The sequence below is a fragment of the Lissotriton vulgaris genome, chromosome 2_1 (assembly GCF_964263255.1).
Source record: "Lissotriton vulgaris chromosome 2_1, aLisVul1.2, whole genome shotgun sequence".
NCBI classification, from domain to species: Eukaryota; Metazoa; Chordata; class Amphibia; order Caudata; family Salamandridae; genus Lissotriton; species Lissotriton vulgaris.
Window position 1 is genome coordinate 158,056,553 of NC_141687.1, and position 16,373 is coordinate 158,072,925.

General features: G+C 42.8%; 1 protein-coding gene across 2 annotated transcripts in view; it reads left to right on the forward strand.

Annotated features, from left to right (window-relative positions):
* KCTD7 (potassium channel tetramerization domain containing 7) overlaps positions 1-16,373 on the forward strand; it is a 143,987-nt gene that overhangs the window by 59,000 nt on the left and 68,614 nt on the right. For both annotated transcript variants that reach the window (XM_086954626.1, XM_086954627.1), the window contains exon 3: positions 12,238-12,416. In XM_086954626.1, coding sequence (XP_086810752.1) covers positions 12,238-12,416 — 179 coding nt within the window. The remainder of the gene's footprint in view (positions 1-12,237; positions 12,417-16,373) is intronic.

Sequence of the window (16,373 nt, forward strand, 5' to 3'; positions counted from 1 at the left end):
ACACAGAGAGATCAGGACCATACAGCGCAATCGAACTATGTGCAGTAACAGGTGAGGCCTGGCCTGGCACACTGTTAACTGGAGACGGGTGCTGACGCCCACGAGCCCGGGTGGGAAACCCTGCGTTTTGCGAGTCTCAAAGACCCCCCTCTCTAAGGCCTCAAAAAATGGACTGAACAAAGGGGGATAATTAACAAGAAAAGAAGGAAAAAAATTAAAAACATTAAAATAAAATAAAACTCAGCCCAAAGGGGAGTGAAGCAGAGGTACACGCTTCAGCCCTAGGTGAGGACAAAGCGGGGTGGTCTACTGATCGAGACCTATGGTGGCCGCCTCCTCCTGAGGAGCGGAGATCCCCGCTGACTATGTCGGCCGCTAAGAGACCCACTGCCGAATAGGGGAGCCTACATCAGAGCACCCTCTTCGGGAGCGGGGAGAACTACAACGCGGCTGGAGACCCCTGACATCGGCCTACGAGAGAGCTGAAACGAGGGGGCTGGCGGCGCAGGGCAGCCAGCACTACTTTCCACACTACAAGTAAGTGAGAGGGAAAGAAGGAGAGGCCATGTGGAGCTCATATTCAGAACGGAGACATCACTGGCCTGGAGAGAGCTACTAGCTCGCATGGGTCCTCACCCAAAGAAGGATCAATTGGATGTGCCTGATAACATGGCCGCCAGTGCTGCAGCATTTTCATAATGATCACGAAAGTGATTCTGAAGTGTCCCCCCCTCTGGGGTCCCTGCTCATCAACACCGAGGCGAGAACAGAGGGAGAGGCTCCGGACCCTGCGCCTCCATTATTGATGCACTTGGATAGAATCAGGCTGGGCAAATATAACGTCTGAAGTAGGCTATCAGTTGATGAATATTAATTCAGAAACCATGGAAGCACAACCCACCATCAGCAAAGATTTAGCAATATAAACAATCTCCTTTGGATGTGCAAGAGTCAGATCTGCCTGGACTGACCTGTTCACTGATACCTGAGATGGTGGCTCCACTGTGGAGATGCTCTCTGTAGAAAGCCTAACGTGTGATCCTTATCAAGTGTCTTGCCTTCCAAGAGTCCTTAGACCCCTCCCCCCCAGCTTAAATCTTCCTACCAGGACTGTACCTGACCTCAAGATGGCATCTGGAATTCATTCTGACCATGGTGTCTTCCCCCCCCACATATTAGACAATCTATGAGTACTCCTGATCTCCATCCTGACAGTGGAGTCCATTTTTTTCTCCACGTCTCCCTGTCTCGCCCACCCACCTCACCATATTTCTGTAACTCTGCTTTTTCCTTGTCTACTATCTATCTATCTGTTCCCATTAAGCACTCTTTCTTGCTTTGTCTTACTTCCTTTGCTCCTATCCCCTCTCACCTGAATCTTTCCCCTTGCCCGCTACACCGCCTAGCCCCCTGTCCTTTTATGCCCTATGACTAAGCACTCCTTCTCCCCTTGTTGGGGAAAGATCCAATATTTAAACTCTGGAGTCTCAGCGAACCCGCTGAAAGAGTCCATAGCGCCTAGGCAGCCACTCACAGTTGAGGTATGGTATGTCATCCCTTGCCAAAACACTCCCTCTCCCCTTTTTGGGGAAGGATCCAGTATGTAGGCCTTGGAGTCTCCCAGACCCCTCTGAGAGAGTCCACTGCGTATAGGGAGCCTCTCGCAACAGAGATGGGGAAATGACACCACTTCCCCTGGGATCACAGCTAACTGGATTTTGGACACCGCTCTGGCTCGTCTACCGTTTTGTGTCCCCGTCACCCTCCCCCTCCTCTTTCCATGCTGGGTCTCTCACCCTCCCCTCCTCTTTCCCTCCTCCATTCCCTGTCTACTTCCCCTGCTCTTACCCCCTCCCCAGAATCTCTCCCCTGGCCTGCTTTTTCCCTTACGTATATGCCCTTTTGGTTTGTCGCGACCGTACTTGTCACTATGTTGCCAGGCTCAAATGACTGTATAACCTTTGTAACGATGTAGCCTGCAATTATGGTCTGAAGCTCATGTAAAGCGCTCGGAATACCTCTGGGTCTAGCCAGCACTATATAAAACCTTTAAAATAAAAATTTAAATAAATTGACGAGTGTAGGAATGTACCATATCATCATTTCCTTATGCCCTTACTCTGGAACCCATTGGCTCTTGGATAAGTACACCTTGGTTAACAGTGTGAGATGGAGCCCAGAATGGAAAGATAGAATATTATTACGTGACAGACAACAAAAGGGCAATAAGTAGACTCCTTAAGATGTTTAGGATCTATAAATAGTTCTCATGATTTGCAATTGAGACACGTCTAACATATTTGTTGGTAATGACAGGCAATCGAGTCAGAACAGGAGCTATTCTCCTTCATGATTGAGGCTTATAGTTTCAGATACTTGGCGATATACATGACCAGAGACAAAGATCGGTTCTGTTAACAGAATTTAGTGGAGCTAGTGATCACTTTAGGAGTGAGGTAACGAGGTGGACATGGCCACCATTATCTCTGCTTGGGAGGGCTGTAGTCTTTAAGAGGACTACATGTCCCAATTTTTTACACGTTAGAAAATGCCCTTGTAGGAAATTGAATATTATTTGGTGTGGGAAGTCGCTCAATGCAGAAAATAATAACTCTATTTCATTAGGGTGAACCCAAAAGTTACTAGATGAATCTATGCTCAAACCTCTTGTAGCTAGGGAACTGATCAGCCAGTCCTAATTAGGGCAATGTGTAAACCAGTTCTACAGTAATAATAATGTCAAAACACCAAAGAACAAAAATATTAAACCAAATAAGAAAAATAGAGTAAATAAAAATAAACAAAATTACACCAAGACAAATGGAGTAACTACAAATAAACAAATTGACACCTAAACAACAAAAATCCATTTAGAGAACCAGAGAAATTATGTTTTTAATTTTAAGTGAAAGTAGCACGAAAAAGTGTTAAGCACCAATTACAGTCTATTGTTGTGGTAGACCAAGACCTAGGTTCAGTTTGAGGTCACCTGCAATGGATCCTTAGATCAGGAAATAGAGCTGGGGAACTGCTACAAAGTAAATCGCAGCAATGGCTAGGCAATGGTTATGTTAGGATATCCTGGTGCTGCAAGCTGTGGAGTTGGAATGTGGGACAGCCAAGTCGAGGACTTTCCCTTTGAACTCAGTCTGCAAAATGAAAGTCAGAATCTCTCTGTGGAGCAAGTCAGCTGGCTGTATCCGGGAAGGTCTCACCAAAGTGGGATAGAACCAGCCGAAGCCATTGATTTTGGAGGGAAAGGCTGTAGGCTCATCTGTCGACTACTTTTAGCAACTTAAGCCTGGCCAAAATTGCTACCTTGAGACTAAGGGGCCCATTAGGATGGCGGGCGGGCGGATCGCTCCCGCCAGGCAGGCGGTAGCCACCGCTGGCCTGCCAGGGGCGATCTGCCCACCATCCATGCCGGAATGACCCCCCGCCATATTAACATGGCTGGGGGGTCCGCGGCGGATGGAAAGACCATCCGCCGCTTTCTGCCCCGGTTGCCTTGCGACCGGAGCGGAAAAGGTGCATATGGTGGAGGTGTCTATCAGACACCGACAGCCATATTACAATGGCCATTTACCAATGCCTTTCTGTGGGCTGGGACATGTGCCAGATCTATCAAAGAAATCAAAGCATCAGACCTGCCAGAGGTCACATGGTGCAGTTTTCATGAACCGACAATTCCCAGCACTTACAACCAATATCACAAGCATTCGAAACGCACCTTCTCTAAGGTGAAATGTCCATCTCACTCAAAAATATGATTGTACAAAGAAAAAATGTCATGTGGAGAACCCAAAAATACAAGAGTTTTACTTACCAAACAAGGTCTAATCTGCCTAATCCCAGCAAATTCTAGGAGAGAGAATTAATGTAATTTGCAAGAAAATTTGAAGTACAATCACTTTCTTCACCAACTGTAATTAGGATTCATGTCTTTGAGGAAAACAGAGCCCACTTTTCTGAACATTAGAGAAGATTTTGCATGGAGCAAGTGAACATATCGCTTGATGTTTCAGGAGCCTATAATAATATGTTATCACTTAACCCAGACTGTCTGTGGGGGGGAGAGAGGTTTTTCTGTTTTTCGGGGGGAATTCAGGATACTGCCTCCTATAGCTGCAAAACACCAATGTATCTTACCACCCCCTCGATCAAGCCTTGGCACTGTTTTAAGAAGGAGAGATTCTAAATGTTTTTGTTAGGAAGCCTCACACATCCTATTACTACCCTGCTTCATAATCGGGACTCACCTGATGGTCCCTATGAAAAAGGGTGGGCTCAATTGTATTTCAAGGAGCATTAGTGATTTTAAAATTCCTAAAGGACGCCCCAGTTTCTCTTTATTACTGGGTGCCTTTTGTATAGTTACAAATTCACTTCTTGGCTGTGTATTGGTGGGGGAGTTTACAACCCCTGTACCCTACTTCTTTGTCGACATGTTCCAGCCCATTCTGTTGACCTTTTACGGTCCGTGGCTTTTATCAGGACTGGACTCTCAATGGCCGATATGTGTATTTAAATATTACTACTGTCAGGATTGTGTTAGCCTTATATTTTAAGGACGATGTTGTACATTGGACAACACACTACATGCAGGGATCTTAAACAGCCCTACTTGCCTGTCTTCCGGTAAGTAGAGAATATAGTAATGCCTATTGTCATCATGTCCACTAAGGATTCAGAAGCCAGCAGATGAAAACATGTATCACATATTCCATGCCATGACACACTTGCTAAATGCAAGAATGTCTCAAGTAAAAGCCTCTTGCATTTGGGAATGAGACAATACTTGAACATACACATCTTGCAATCTTGTGTAGCGATGTGGGTTGCACTGCAAACTATATATATATATATACTAGTAGCCCGTCCCGACCTTGTCCGGGAGCATTCAGGCTTCCCCTACCCCCTCCTGCCCCGACATTGCCCAGCAGCCCGTGCCCCCGCCCGCCCCGTCCCCCGCCTGCCCCGGCTACCCCAGTGTAAGGTGCGTTCACCTGTCTTTGTGGTGGGGTCTACTACCAAGTAGATTCTGACAGTGAATGGGAAGACAGATGAGGTGGTGATTGTTATGCCCCCGAGACTCTGACTTTCGCCTCTGTGCTCCATAAAGACACACATGCATCTATTCATTATTAAAGCGTGTTGCAGTAACCCCAAATGGTAGCAGGAGTATCTGTGCATCCCAACATCTCGTCCCCCGCCTGGCCCGACATACTACAGCGTGTTGCAGTAACCCCAAATGGTAGCAGGAGTATCTGTGCATCTTGTGAACTTTCCTCAGCCGATCCACATCCTCTGCTTTTTTCCGACACCCGCCTGCCCCGACATTGTCCACGGAGGCTTAACTGATCCGCCGCTCCTCAGTTTACCGCTCCTCGCCTCTCTGCTCCTCACCGCTGCCCGACACCCACTTGCCCCAACATTGTCCCCGGAGGGTTACCTGATCCGCCGTTCCTCAGTTTGCCGCTCCTCAGTTTACCGCTCCTCGTCTCTCTGCTCCTCACCGCCTGTCTGCCGCCACTCCTCCCCCGCACCATGTCCGCCTCTCCGCTGCTCGCACCGCCGCTGGCTGTCCGCTGCTCCTCAGGTCACCGCTCCTCCCCCGCGCCATGTCCGCCGCTCCTCGGACGCTGCTCCTCCCAGTGCTCCTGACGTGAGCACGCACGTCGCGGCCGGCGCTACTTTGGAGGGACTACTTTTTTTTTTAATATAAATTTTCTAAATAACGTTTATTTTTTAAATGTATATAGCCTATGTCCTTCTGCATGCCCTGACGTTTTCAAACATGTATTGGGTGTTTGGATTGGTGGTGTACTTTTGAAGTTTACCTGGCTCAAAGGACACAGTTCTCTCTTTATAACAGTAGTATAGATATATATATATATATATATATATATATATATATATATATATATATATATATATATATATATATATACACACTCCACTGCAAATGTGAAAGGTGTAGATGGCCTTTACACAGTCTGCTCTATTCCTTACCCTTACAGGTGTACAGTCACACCATATACGGGCTGGTGGAGCCTATCCCTGTAGTAACACTGATAATCAAAAAGGAGAATTATAATTACTGTGTTACCTCATAATTTTGTCATGCTTTCAAATACTGCAAAAGCGTGGTCTCTTAACACGTCAAGGGTACAGTGCTATACTATCCACCGCTCCACCAATGCCGGTATTTAGGTGTTTGTTACATGCTGTATTTAAGAGTGTGTCCTCGCATGTGGAACTTCTGTAGTGGGGAGAGGAGTCAAGTACCGCAGCGTACTTCAGGAGGCGGTGATATTTCGGCATCCCGTCACCTGCTAGCTTGATGGGAAATGTAGTTGTTTCCCGACCTGCTCTCTACACAGGCTACTCTTTGGTTTTATTATCTGTTTGCACTTACCATAGATTGCCCATCCACCAAATTTTAAAGGTAGCGTACCTTCTCTTCCATGCAAATTATTGATAAGATTTTGGAGATTGCAATAATTAGAATGATCAAAATGATTAAAAGTTGTTAATTATAACTTATTTGGCTTTTCCGGTCTTGTTGATCAAGCCCCATGTGTTTGAGCACAAAGATTGTAGCAGCGGACCCTACGATGCCGCACCTAGAACCCAGTTCCAAAAAGTTTGTAAAGTTTTGTGCCGCAAACCCCGACGTCAGCTGCTAATTGGCGTCGCTGTGCTTGCCAGATCAAAGATACTTTGTTTGGTTTTCTATGGGGCGCACAAGAAAAAAGTCCAGAAAAGTTGTCACTGTGTATGTAGAAAAGTTCTTTATTCGTTATTTATTCATTCTTTTAAAAGTAGTCACCGTGCAATTTACAACCAAATCAGCCAGCAATTTACAACCAAATCAGCCAAAATTTGGTTGTAATTTGCACGGTGACTACTTTTAAAAGAATGAATAAATAACGAATAAAGAACTTTTCTACATACACAGTGACAAATTTTCTGTACTTTTTTCTTGTGCGCCCCCATAGAAAACCAAGCCCCATGTGTTTATTCATTATCTCAACAATGCCCCATCCCCGTCATGAAAATAGTGCCTTTAGGGAACTGAATGTTTTTCCTATTGTCCTTTCATTCTGTTTGTAGTGAATTGATCAGGTTATATGAAATCTCCTTGTTTAGTCCATGTATGTGAGCGTTTAGTCTGTAACCCCATCTCTGTTCACTCTCAGTTAGAATCCGGATTGTTTGCTGTCACTTTTTCTATTATTGTCCATTTTATGTCTGTTTCACTTTGGCCTACAGACAAACTGATTTGCCATTCTTGTTATGCTACGGTGACATCTGATGGCGTTCCGATGGTCTATATTCCTCATTCGTATTCTCCTGCTTGTCATGCCTATATACCTTAGACCACAGGGGCATGTACTCCTGCAGATTACATAGCTCGAGTTACAATTTGTATGAAACCTCTGTTTTCAGGGGTATTGCAGGCCAAGATTAATTGTGTTTTTGTGTGCTGTGTATGTGCATACAGAATACTGCCCACATGGGAAATTACCTTTTTGCTGCTGGGAGATCCTATAGTGGGTATTGTTCCTGCCTCTTTTGTTTCTTAGGTTGCAAACGGTCTAGCAAGTTCCTTATCAGGGGTTTAGAATAGTTTTTGTTTTAATGTTGCTTCTATTTTGAAATCCCTCAAACTGAGCAGTTCTGTCTTGTGTATAAGAATTGACCTACTGATAAATTCTCTTTGAGTTGAGTAGAAGGGATCCTATTTCAATCTGCCTTATGCTAGCCTGCATGAAAGAATAAAAAAACAATACAATTGTGCATTGCAGCCATAGAATAAATCCACTATTTCCCCCTTAATTGAAGCTAGCAAGTGCACATGTGCTGGAGGATGCTATGTGAGGTTTCATAGGTATCCTCTGCCTCACTCTTTTCATTATCTTTGTGCTGCCGCTAACTGTTGCATTGGAGTTGCATCAAGCACACTTTCAACCTGAAGCCAATGCTTACGCCACATATACCATTGGATGACTGGAAAGTCCTAAATTGGCCTGAATTGAGCAAAAGTGATAATTCTGGGAAGGTGAGTTTCTGAAAGATTTCTTTTGACTCCCCTAAAAGACGGAGGACACCCTCAATGACATTAAAGAAAGCCAAAGATGTGGGAATTATAATAGACTGAGTTATTGTTTGCACCTCATATCAAGGATATTGTGAATACAACAGCTTAGAAAAATCTTTCTGGTGCTACATCCCAGCTAGCCTGTGGTGTTGAAATGGGCCCTTGCAGGCATCTGAATTAGTGCAACATAATGGTTTAATGACAGACTGCAAAGGCAGCAGAATCAAGCTTCCAGTCTGCAACTACAACACAGTAACAGACTTGTAACATCAGATATGAAAGTGCTCAATTAATTCCCAATAGAGTCAATAATAAAAACCAAATCTCTTTGAATGATCCATAAGAGGTACTGGTTCACAGGCTAGGGCTATATGCACAATCCTGCTCTTCAGTCCTGAAGGAATCTACATTTGGCTATTTTACCCCTGATCCACCATTGGGCCTTTAAGCAAAAAGCGTGGGAGCGGATTACTGCGGGACATCTAGCCGATGCAATACCTTAAACCCTATCTGAGGGTAGACCTCAACCACCAACAGTTGAGGAAACAGCCCAAGACTGAACTGTTCACGGTGGCATTCAGCTGAAGAGCTGCCTGCAATGACAGGTAGTGACTAAGGAATACCTGATAGGGTAGTTATGATGCTAACTTCTGCATAAAACTGAAAAGCATAGAAAACAAGAAAGGCATTTCATATTAGAAAGAACCACAGGTTTTGATTGCAGTTGAGCGAAATGAGCTGAAGAGCTTTTGAAGATGTACAAATAAGAAAAAGTAGATATAAAGCTGCCAAATTTACAAAGCATTATCGAATAGACACTTGTTTAAGAAACTTTCAAGTCATTATTTATGTACCCGATCTTCCCAATTGTTTCCTTCATGAATGCATGATCTCGGAGGATAACTAGGTTCCCCACGACTCCTTGTCCAAGCTCGCTTCTGCGGAGAGGACCCAGGTGACACAGTATGCGTAAAAGCAGACTCCAGAAAGGAAAAAGCAACCCACCACAACAGCATGTAAACAGCTTACAGCCACAACACCACGTAAACCACTTTCCACTACAATACCACGTAAACCGCTTACCAAATAGGATCACCTCACTTGTATTACTTTCAAATGCTACCTCTCTCCTTCAACAACATGGGATTGAAAGATGAGCAACTTACCCATAAACCAAAGAATTTTCCACCAGTGCCATCAACCAAAACGAACTAAAAATAATAGGCCACCAGGCATGACAATAGCTTGTCATGAAAATTGCCTTAAAGGAGTTAAAATATGGCGTAAGATAAGGGGAAAGGTAGTTCAGAGGCATAGACGCCTAATCAGTAGGTGGCATTTATCTTGTAGATAACATCCTCTTGTGTGCATCCAGGGTTTTGTTGTGTGTCATCAAGGGTCGTCTTCCAGAAACCTTGCACTGTATCAAAGCAGAACAATCCAATTGGACCAATGTTGATTCTTTTGTAATGGGGAATTAAATAAACCGTATTTGCATCAAGGATATATTTTTAAAAGGATTGTTCAGAAACTCCATCACACAATTATTTCTAAGGAATTAACAAGGGTTTGTGAATTTCTCATTTTTGCCTTTACATTTTGGCAAGTATGAGTCAAATTTTAGAGGAAATTTGTAAATATGACAGTTGTCTTTATTTAAAATGTGCCATTCCCATCGGTAGACAACATGTATGTATGATCAGGGATCTAAACTTATTTAAAAAAATTTATCCAATTTTTTCTTGCCTATTTCATATTATCTTCCCCTTGGAATCAGTTTAATACGGAGATTGAAGTACTTTGGAGTATGTGTTATTTTTTTTCTCGTTCCTTTGCATGAATTTACAGGCAATAGAGGTATCGTCTGGGCCACAAACAGTATGGAGAAATTCGTTGAGTTCTATGTAAATGCATTACACTATATTTGCTGAACGTTGACTAATGGCAAATGTTATTATTTGTATAATCAATGTGGACTGGCCCACTGTGTTTGGTCACTTGGTCACTTTTGGCAGATAGCCTAGTGGCTGAACTTAGTTAGTCTTTTTTAATAAACCCCTCACACACCAACCTGGTTGGTGTCATGCTTCATCATCGGGGTCCAACCAGGCAGCCGAATGCTGCCTGGTTGTGCTTCAACGCCTGACTACAGCGGAGCAGGTGTCGTGCAACAGTGTGATGTGGATGAAGGTGGATGTTAAAATATACCTCTGGGAATCCTTACCTATGAGTTTATTCTTGACGGCCCAGGGTAAATTAAAATATGTGATGTAACCATTAAAACATTTTTTTTATATAGGTTGTCTATGTGTTGGTGGTCTACATGTTTCAGTCCCTGTAGAGATTATGTGGGACTTTCGTCAGGACCAGAAGGTGAAGTGAGTGGCAAAAAAGAGGTGCCACGGGTGATAGTCTCCTACACACGCGCTAAGGTGTGTGGAAAAGTGAAAGTAAAAGGGTCTGTATACTTACAGACACTCACTGGTTAGCGAGAAAAATCTTCGCTATAGTTTTCGGTTCCAGAGAATCGGGGCGTGGGGGGGGGGGGAGGGGCTCTCGTGATCAAATTGATCAATGTGAGTCCTCTGCCGGAACCTAGATCGGGTCCCTCGGCGTCAATGTTATTATTTACCTGGAAATGTGGGCATATTTATAAACGGGTATTAATAAACAAATAAATAATGGAGCTGAGTTTTTTTAGATGACATACAGGACAAATTGTCTTCCCCAATTCAAAATATTGCACACACTATTGCTAGATTACAAATAGCTCATAATTAGATTGCTCCTGAATCCCTGGACTTTGCCTCTTGGGTCTTAACCGTGTTGGATTGTTACCATTATAAGCGCTATATTTATTTTGCGCAGAATTGGTAACCTTTTTTAAATAGGATTTGTTATAAATTGTTTATATTTTCAGGTTTAACTCAATGTAGGTAATTCTGTGTTGTACAGCCGGTTTTTATTCTTAATTGGTTTTTTTGCCTCTCTGGTACTTGAGAGGTATTTTTGCTTATCAGTATATCAATCTTCTTTAAATAAATTATATTATGAGTTTTTGAAATTTAATTGGAGACCAATAAAGGTATATTAATGTTTAGGAATGTTTCGACAACCCATTCTTCAATTTTTCCCTTGGTTCAAAAAAGTTATGTAATATGCACTGGAGCAAAATGTAATTCCTCCACTCCAAATCACACTGAAAGCTAAATACTGAATAATGATTTACCCTGTGTTTTTTACTAGCCTTGTAAATAGGATCCTGCTACAGCTCTCTATGGTAACGAGACTGTCCTATTATATTTAGCAATCACAAAGCCAAATGGATTAAAATTAGATTGTCAAAAAACGGTTGCAAAATACGCACCAACGTTTTGCTAATCAAATCGGATTTTGTCAACCAACTTCTATACAAACAGGTTGGTTCGCAAATTGACATGTTGCAGGGGGATCACAGACTAACCTGCTTAATTAACATTTATTTGCTGAAATCACAGGAATGGTGACCTGCAAGCTACAGCAGGCCTCCATCCCTGTGATTAAAGCAGCTCGTGTTCATTAAAGGAACCAGTTCGGATGGGAGTAAAAAAGGTTTTCAGTTTAGGAAAACTGGGAGCAGGAAGTGGTTTACTGGATCAACTACTACGACCATGGAGGCTGCAAAGGGGACAGGGTCCAGCTTGGGAGTCTGTAACTGTTTAAAGGTTTGCTAACAGAGCTGCAGACATAAACCATTGGTAAATGCTCTACTGTCCTGCAGTTTGAAAGGAACACTGCTTTCATACCGCTTCCAAGTGTGGGGCACTAACCCATTTTGTGATTCAGAAATTTTTTAATGTGGTAAGTACATAAGGGAAAAGGAAATTTGCAGTCACAAACCTTGTGATTTTTGCTCAGGATTTGTGACTGCAAAATCTCTTAGCACCTCTGGCCCATATTCCTTATGAGTCCAGATGAATGACGCGATTTGTCTGCCACTGTCAAGCTTTGGGCAAAATATTTGTGATTTGGATTGCCTATACTTTCTTGCACTTTCTTTTAAATGTTGAACTTGAATGCCGCGTGCAAATATCATTGGCAAATATTTTGTTAGATGTGTTTTAAAAGATATTTTTGTTTTCTACGTGGCTTAGAGATGTGCTAAACTACCTCCGATGTGGAGACTTGCCTACAAGAGAACGCGCAAAGGCAGTTTATAAGGAGGCCCAATTTTACTCCATCGGACCACTGCTGGAGAGCCTGGAAGAAGTTCAGCCGCTCACCGGGGAGAAAGTTAGACAGTCTTTCCTGGACCTAATGCCATATTACAAAGGTGAGTCTAAATATGTTGGCACATTGGTTATAAGACACAGGAAGCTTGTATGTTGTATTTATAAGGAATGTTTAATTCACATATTTGTGTAGTGATGGTAGGAAAAGGCGACCTGGCACACACATCTGACAGTATTTCTAGCTGTGGTGTCATCCAGTCACACTACAAAGTCTGTACCCTGATGGATTGCTAAATCTCACTGCATATTATCACTTGGGTATTTTGAAATTCAGCTGATGGTCACCTTTTTTTATTTTTTATGTACATTATACTATATATTTTAGTTTCCCCACCATAGATCTAAATCTCGCCTAACGTTGCTTTCTAATAGTAGTACAGTACTTTCTAAACCGGAGTGCTCAACTTGCGCCTACATCATGTTTCCCAAAAGCAGAGTAGTTGGTTCTGGGACTGGTTCACCTTTGGTTGGTGCTCCATGGTACAGCTGTGGTGTTTCTCTGCTTATGTGACAGAGATACGACATAGTTACCTGATCCCCTAGTCTAGCAGTGAGGCTGACCACAACTGTCCTGACCAACCTACCTCCGCTAATCTGGAATCTTTCTGGTCCAATAATCCCATCCAAGCTCTTTTTTTTTTTAAATACGAGACCGCATCACTGCAAGCCCTCACACCTCATGCTCCCCTCTTCGACTCCTTTTGTGCTATGCGTTTCGTGTGCTTATGAGTAATATCCTTATTTTTCTAAGATAAGTCAATTTTCATCTCATGAACCACTGATTCTTGCAAGGACCTCACTCTTCTGCAGACTGCTACGAAATGACTTTCAAACCCCTGGGCAAGAATATTTGCACATTCTGGGCCAGATTCTCAAAGGGCCTCCACACTTGCGATGGAGACCACGCTGCTGTGGCGAAATCTCTGCACTCAGGGCTGAATCTCAATGTGAATTCTTATTGCGTAGATCCGTGCTATAGCAAATCCTCATCCTAACCCATCTGCGTTGTAGTTAAATGGATTTTAAACCCTGTTTGCATTCTAGGATGTGATCATGCAGAATTATAGAAAGTCTTATAGAAAGTCATGGCAGGGTGCAATACTAGATCTGTCTTGTCTGCTCATTCCACCGGCTATAGCAGCCTCTACTGGTCCTTTCAAGGATTATAGTTTTACCAGGGCTAGTTACTGTTAGAAACCCAGAGTACATATTGCACACTCTGGTAGTGCCAACATTTTTTCACTGCTAAAAATTACAAATATTAATGATTTTACAGTGGTGGATAGCTATGTGAAGTTGGGAGAAAAGGAAGGTGAATAGAGGAAGGTGGAGGAGTGAGAGAGAAAGAGCGGTAGAGTTAAAAAAAAAAGGGGAAGTAGTGGGAGATATATAAGATAGAGAGGTGAGGTAGAGGAGGGGCTAAATAGAGAAATAAGGTAGTAGAGGCATTACAGATAGACAGGAGAGGTGAATATAGATACATGTTTGCGTTAGAAGTGAAGTAGATGGAGGAAACATACAGGGAGGTGAGATGAAAACAGAGCAGTGAGGTACAGGGAGGAATGAGACAGATAGGCGGGGTTGAGAGTGGTAGTATAGATGTGTGCACAGGCGAAGGCCTCGGTCATGAGAGATAGGTAGAGTGAGATGAGTGGAGTGAGGTATATTAAGATTGAAGTGAGGTAGACCAAGGTGAAATGGAAAGAGCTGAGATAGAGAGGTGAGGTACATAGAGGAGAGAGGGTTAAGGTAGAAGACATGAGGTAAAGTAAGCAGAGAGAAATGAGACAGACTATTTTGCAATTTAATTGCCAACAACTGCCTGGCAACGCGAAGGTTGAGGCTGGACAAGACAGGCACGCTTGCACACTTAGAGGTAAATGTATTATTGTTTAACACAACACATTGCAGAAACCAAAGTTGCTGCACTTCTTTGTGCAAGGAGGAGAATGCACCACAGAGCCATGTTTTAAAAAATTGACCCCTGCTGCTCACTATCCCTGTGCTTACAGACAAACAGGCTGGCTAGCTCCTTGTGCTGTCTAGCATATGATTTGTATTGGAATCATACTCTTCCAGGACAAAATGTTTTGCCTAGACTTTTTTTTTTTAACATTCCCATATTGTAGGTGTGGTATACAGCACAACACCCATGCAATATTTGAGAAAATAAAACATTTATTTTCCAGGGGATCCTCATCAATAGTCCTAAGCACTGAATATTTCCACCTAGGTACGGGGAATCTGAAGCACACATATATATCTATATCTATCTATCTAATATATATATATATATATATATATATATATATATATATATATATATATATATCTCCATACACGAAAGGCAACTCCTTATGGATACCAACGACCCGTGAAAGGTGGCGTGCACGTCGGCGGAGTGAAGCCGACACGTATTATTATTCCTTGCACAACAAAGTCTTTAAAGCATGCTCTCAGGGCAAGAACGAGGCGAACACCGGTATATACGAAATGCTGTTTATTCCACAACGCGTTTCGCCGTGAAGACTGCTTGATCACGTGGAAGTATGTTTGAAAGGCATTGGTTATATCTATTCAGATCATAGACATGAAAACAGGACTTGTAAACAACATAAATCTACTGAATATAAACCATGTATTTATACGTAAAAATGAAACGTATAACTGTCTGAATACATGAGGTCACAAAAAATAGGTACAATGTGTATATTGGACACCACAGATCTAATTAATCAAATTATTGTTGTTGTTGCATAATTCATAAAACATTGCGATAAATGTATAAAATAAAACGGAACCATCCGTGCGTGTGCATCGACTCAACAGACAATCCTCCAGAGTCAGGCTGGTGTTATACCAATAGTACTAAGCCAACGTGTTAACCACTCTCAACCTGTTATCACGGGGTGAGTCACGACTCCACCCCTGCTAACGCGAAATGCGTAGCGAATGGCACAATACCCGGGCTGAATAGGACAGAGTGTCACTAGTCGTCCCCGCGTGTGGGTATTGAAAACAAGAATCATGGCAAGTGCCCGAGTGAAACAGTTTCCGGGTTGGAAAAGAAAGTGAGGCACACTTAGTGTGGTGCATATAGAACATGGTGATGTGTCAATGCACATGTGACCAGAAGTCCAGTATTCGCAAGTGCTCGAATATATGATAACAGTAATTTACCGTCCTTCAACTTTCAGTCTTTCAAACATGCAAGTGCCCATGTGGTAAGGAGGCAGAGAAGGGGAGAGGTCCCGTGAAGTGAAGTGCTGGTGAAGTGGGCCCCCTCTCTTACTCCTGAAACAAAACAAATAAATAGAAGGTTAAAAACATAGTTGGTGGCATGACTCCATTCCTGTGATGTTCAACATAGGACTTAAAACAATCATAATGTATGAAGAGAACGAAGATTGCAGTTTTAACATGGTATATACATATACATTATGTCAAAAAATTATATCAGAAAACAATGATCTTAATCTATTAATCTTTTAAATGTACGGCTAATTCTTCATCCTGGTTGAGGCCTCCCGGAACCTTACTTTGGAAATCTATGATTAATCTCGACTCCCTCTGGCGTAGTTTCAGAACCCTATTGCCCCCTCTCGGATTCTTGGGTATCTGTTCCAAAATTATGAAACTAAGGTATTTGACATTAGAGAAATGTTGTTCTCTAAAATGTTGTGCCACCGGGTACTTCGGGTCAAAATTGGTGATGGCCCTGGTATGTTCCAGAATGCGTTTCTTAGCCATACATGTCGTACTGCCTATGTACCATTTGTTGCACGTGCAAACAATTGCATAGACAACAAAAGTGGAACTGCAAGTGAGAAAAGGCATGATTTTCTTGTTTATCCCATTGTAGGTGACTTCTTTGCATGATTTGCTATTGGCACAGGCCTTGCAATGGCCACATGGAAAGAAGCCATCTAGGCCCTGTACGTTCGCAGGAGGGTATGTGGTGATGTCACTGCGGACTAGCAAGTCCCTAATGCTTTTCC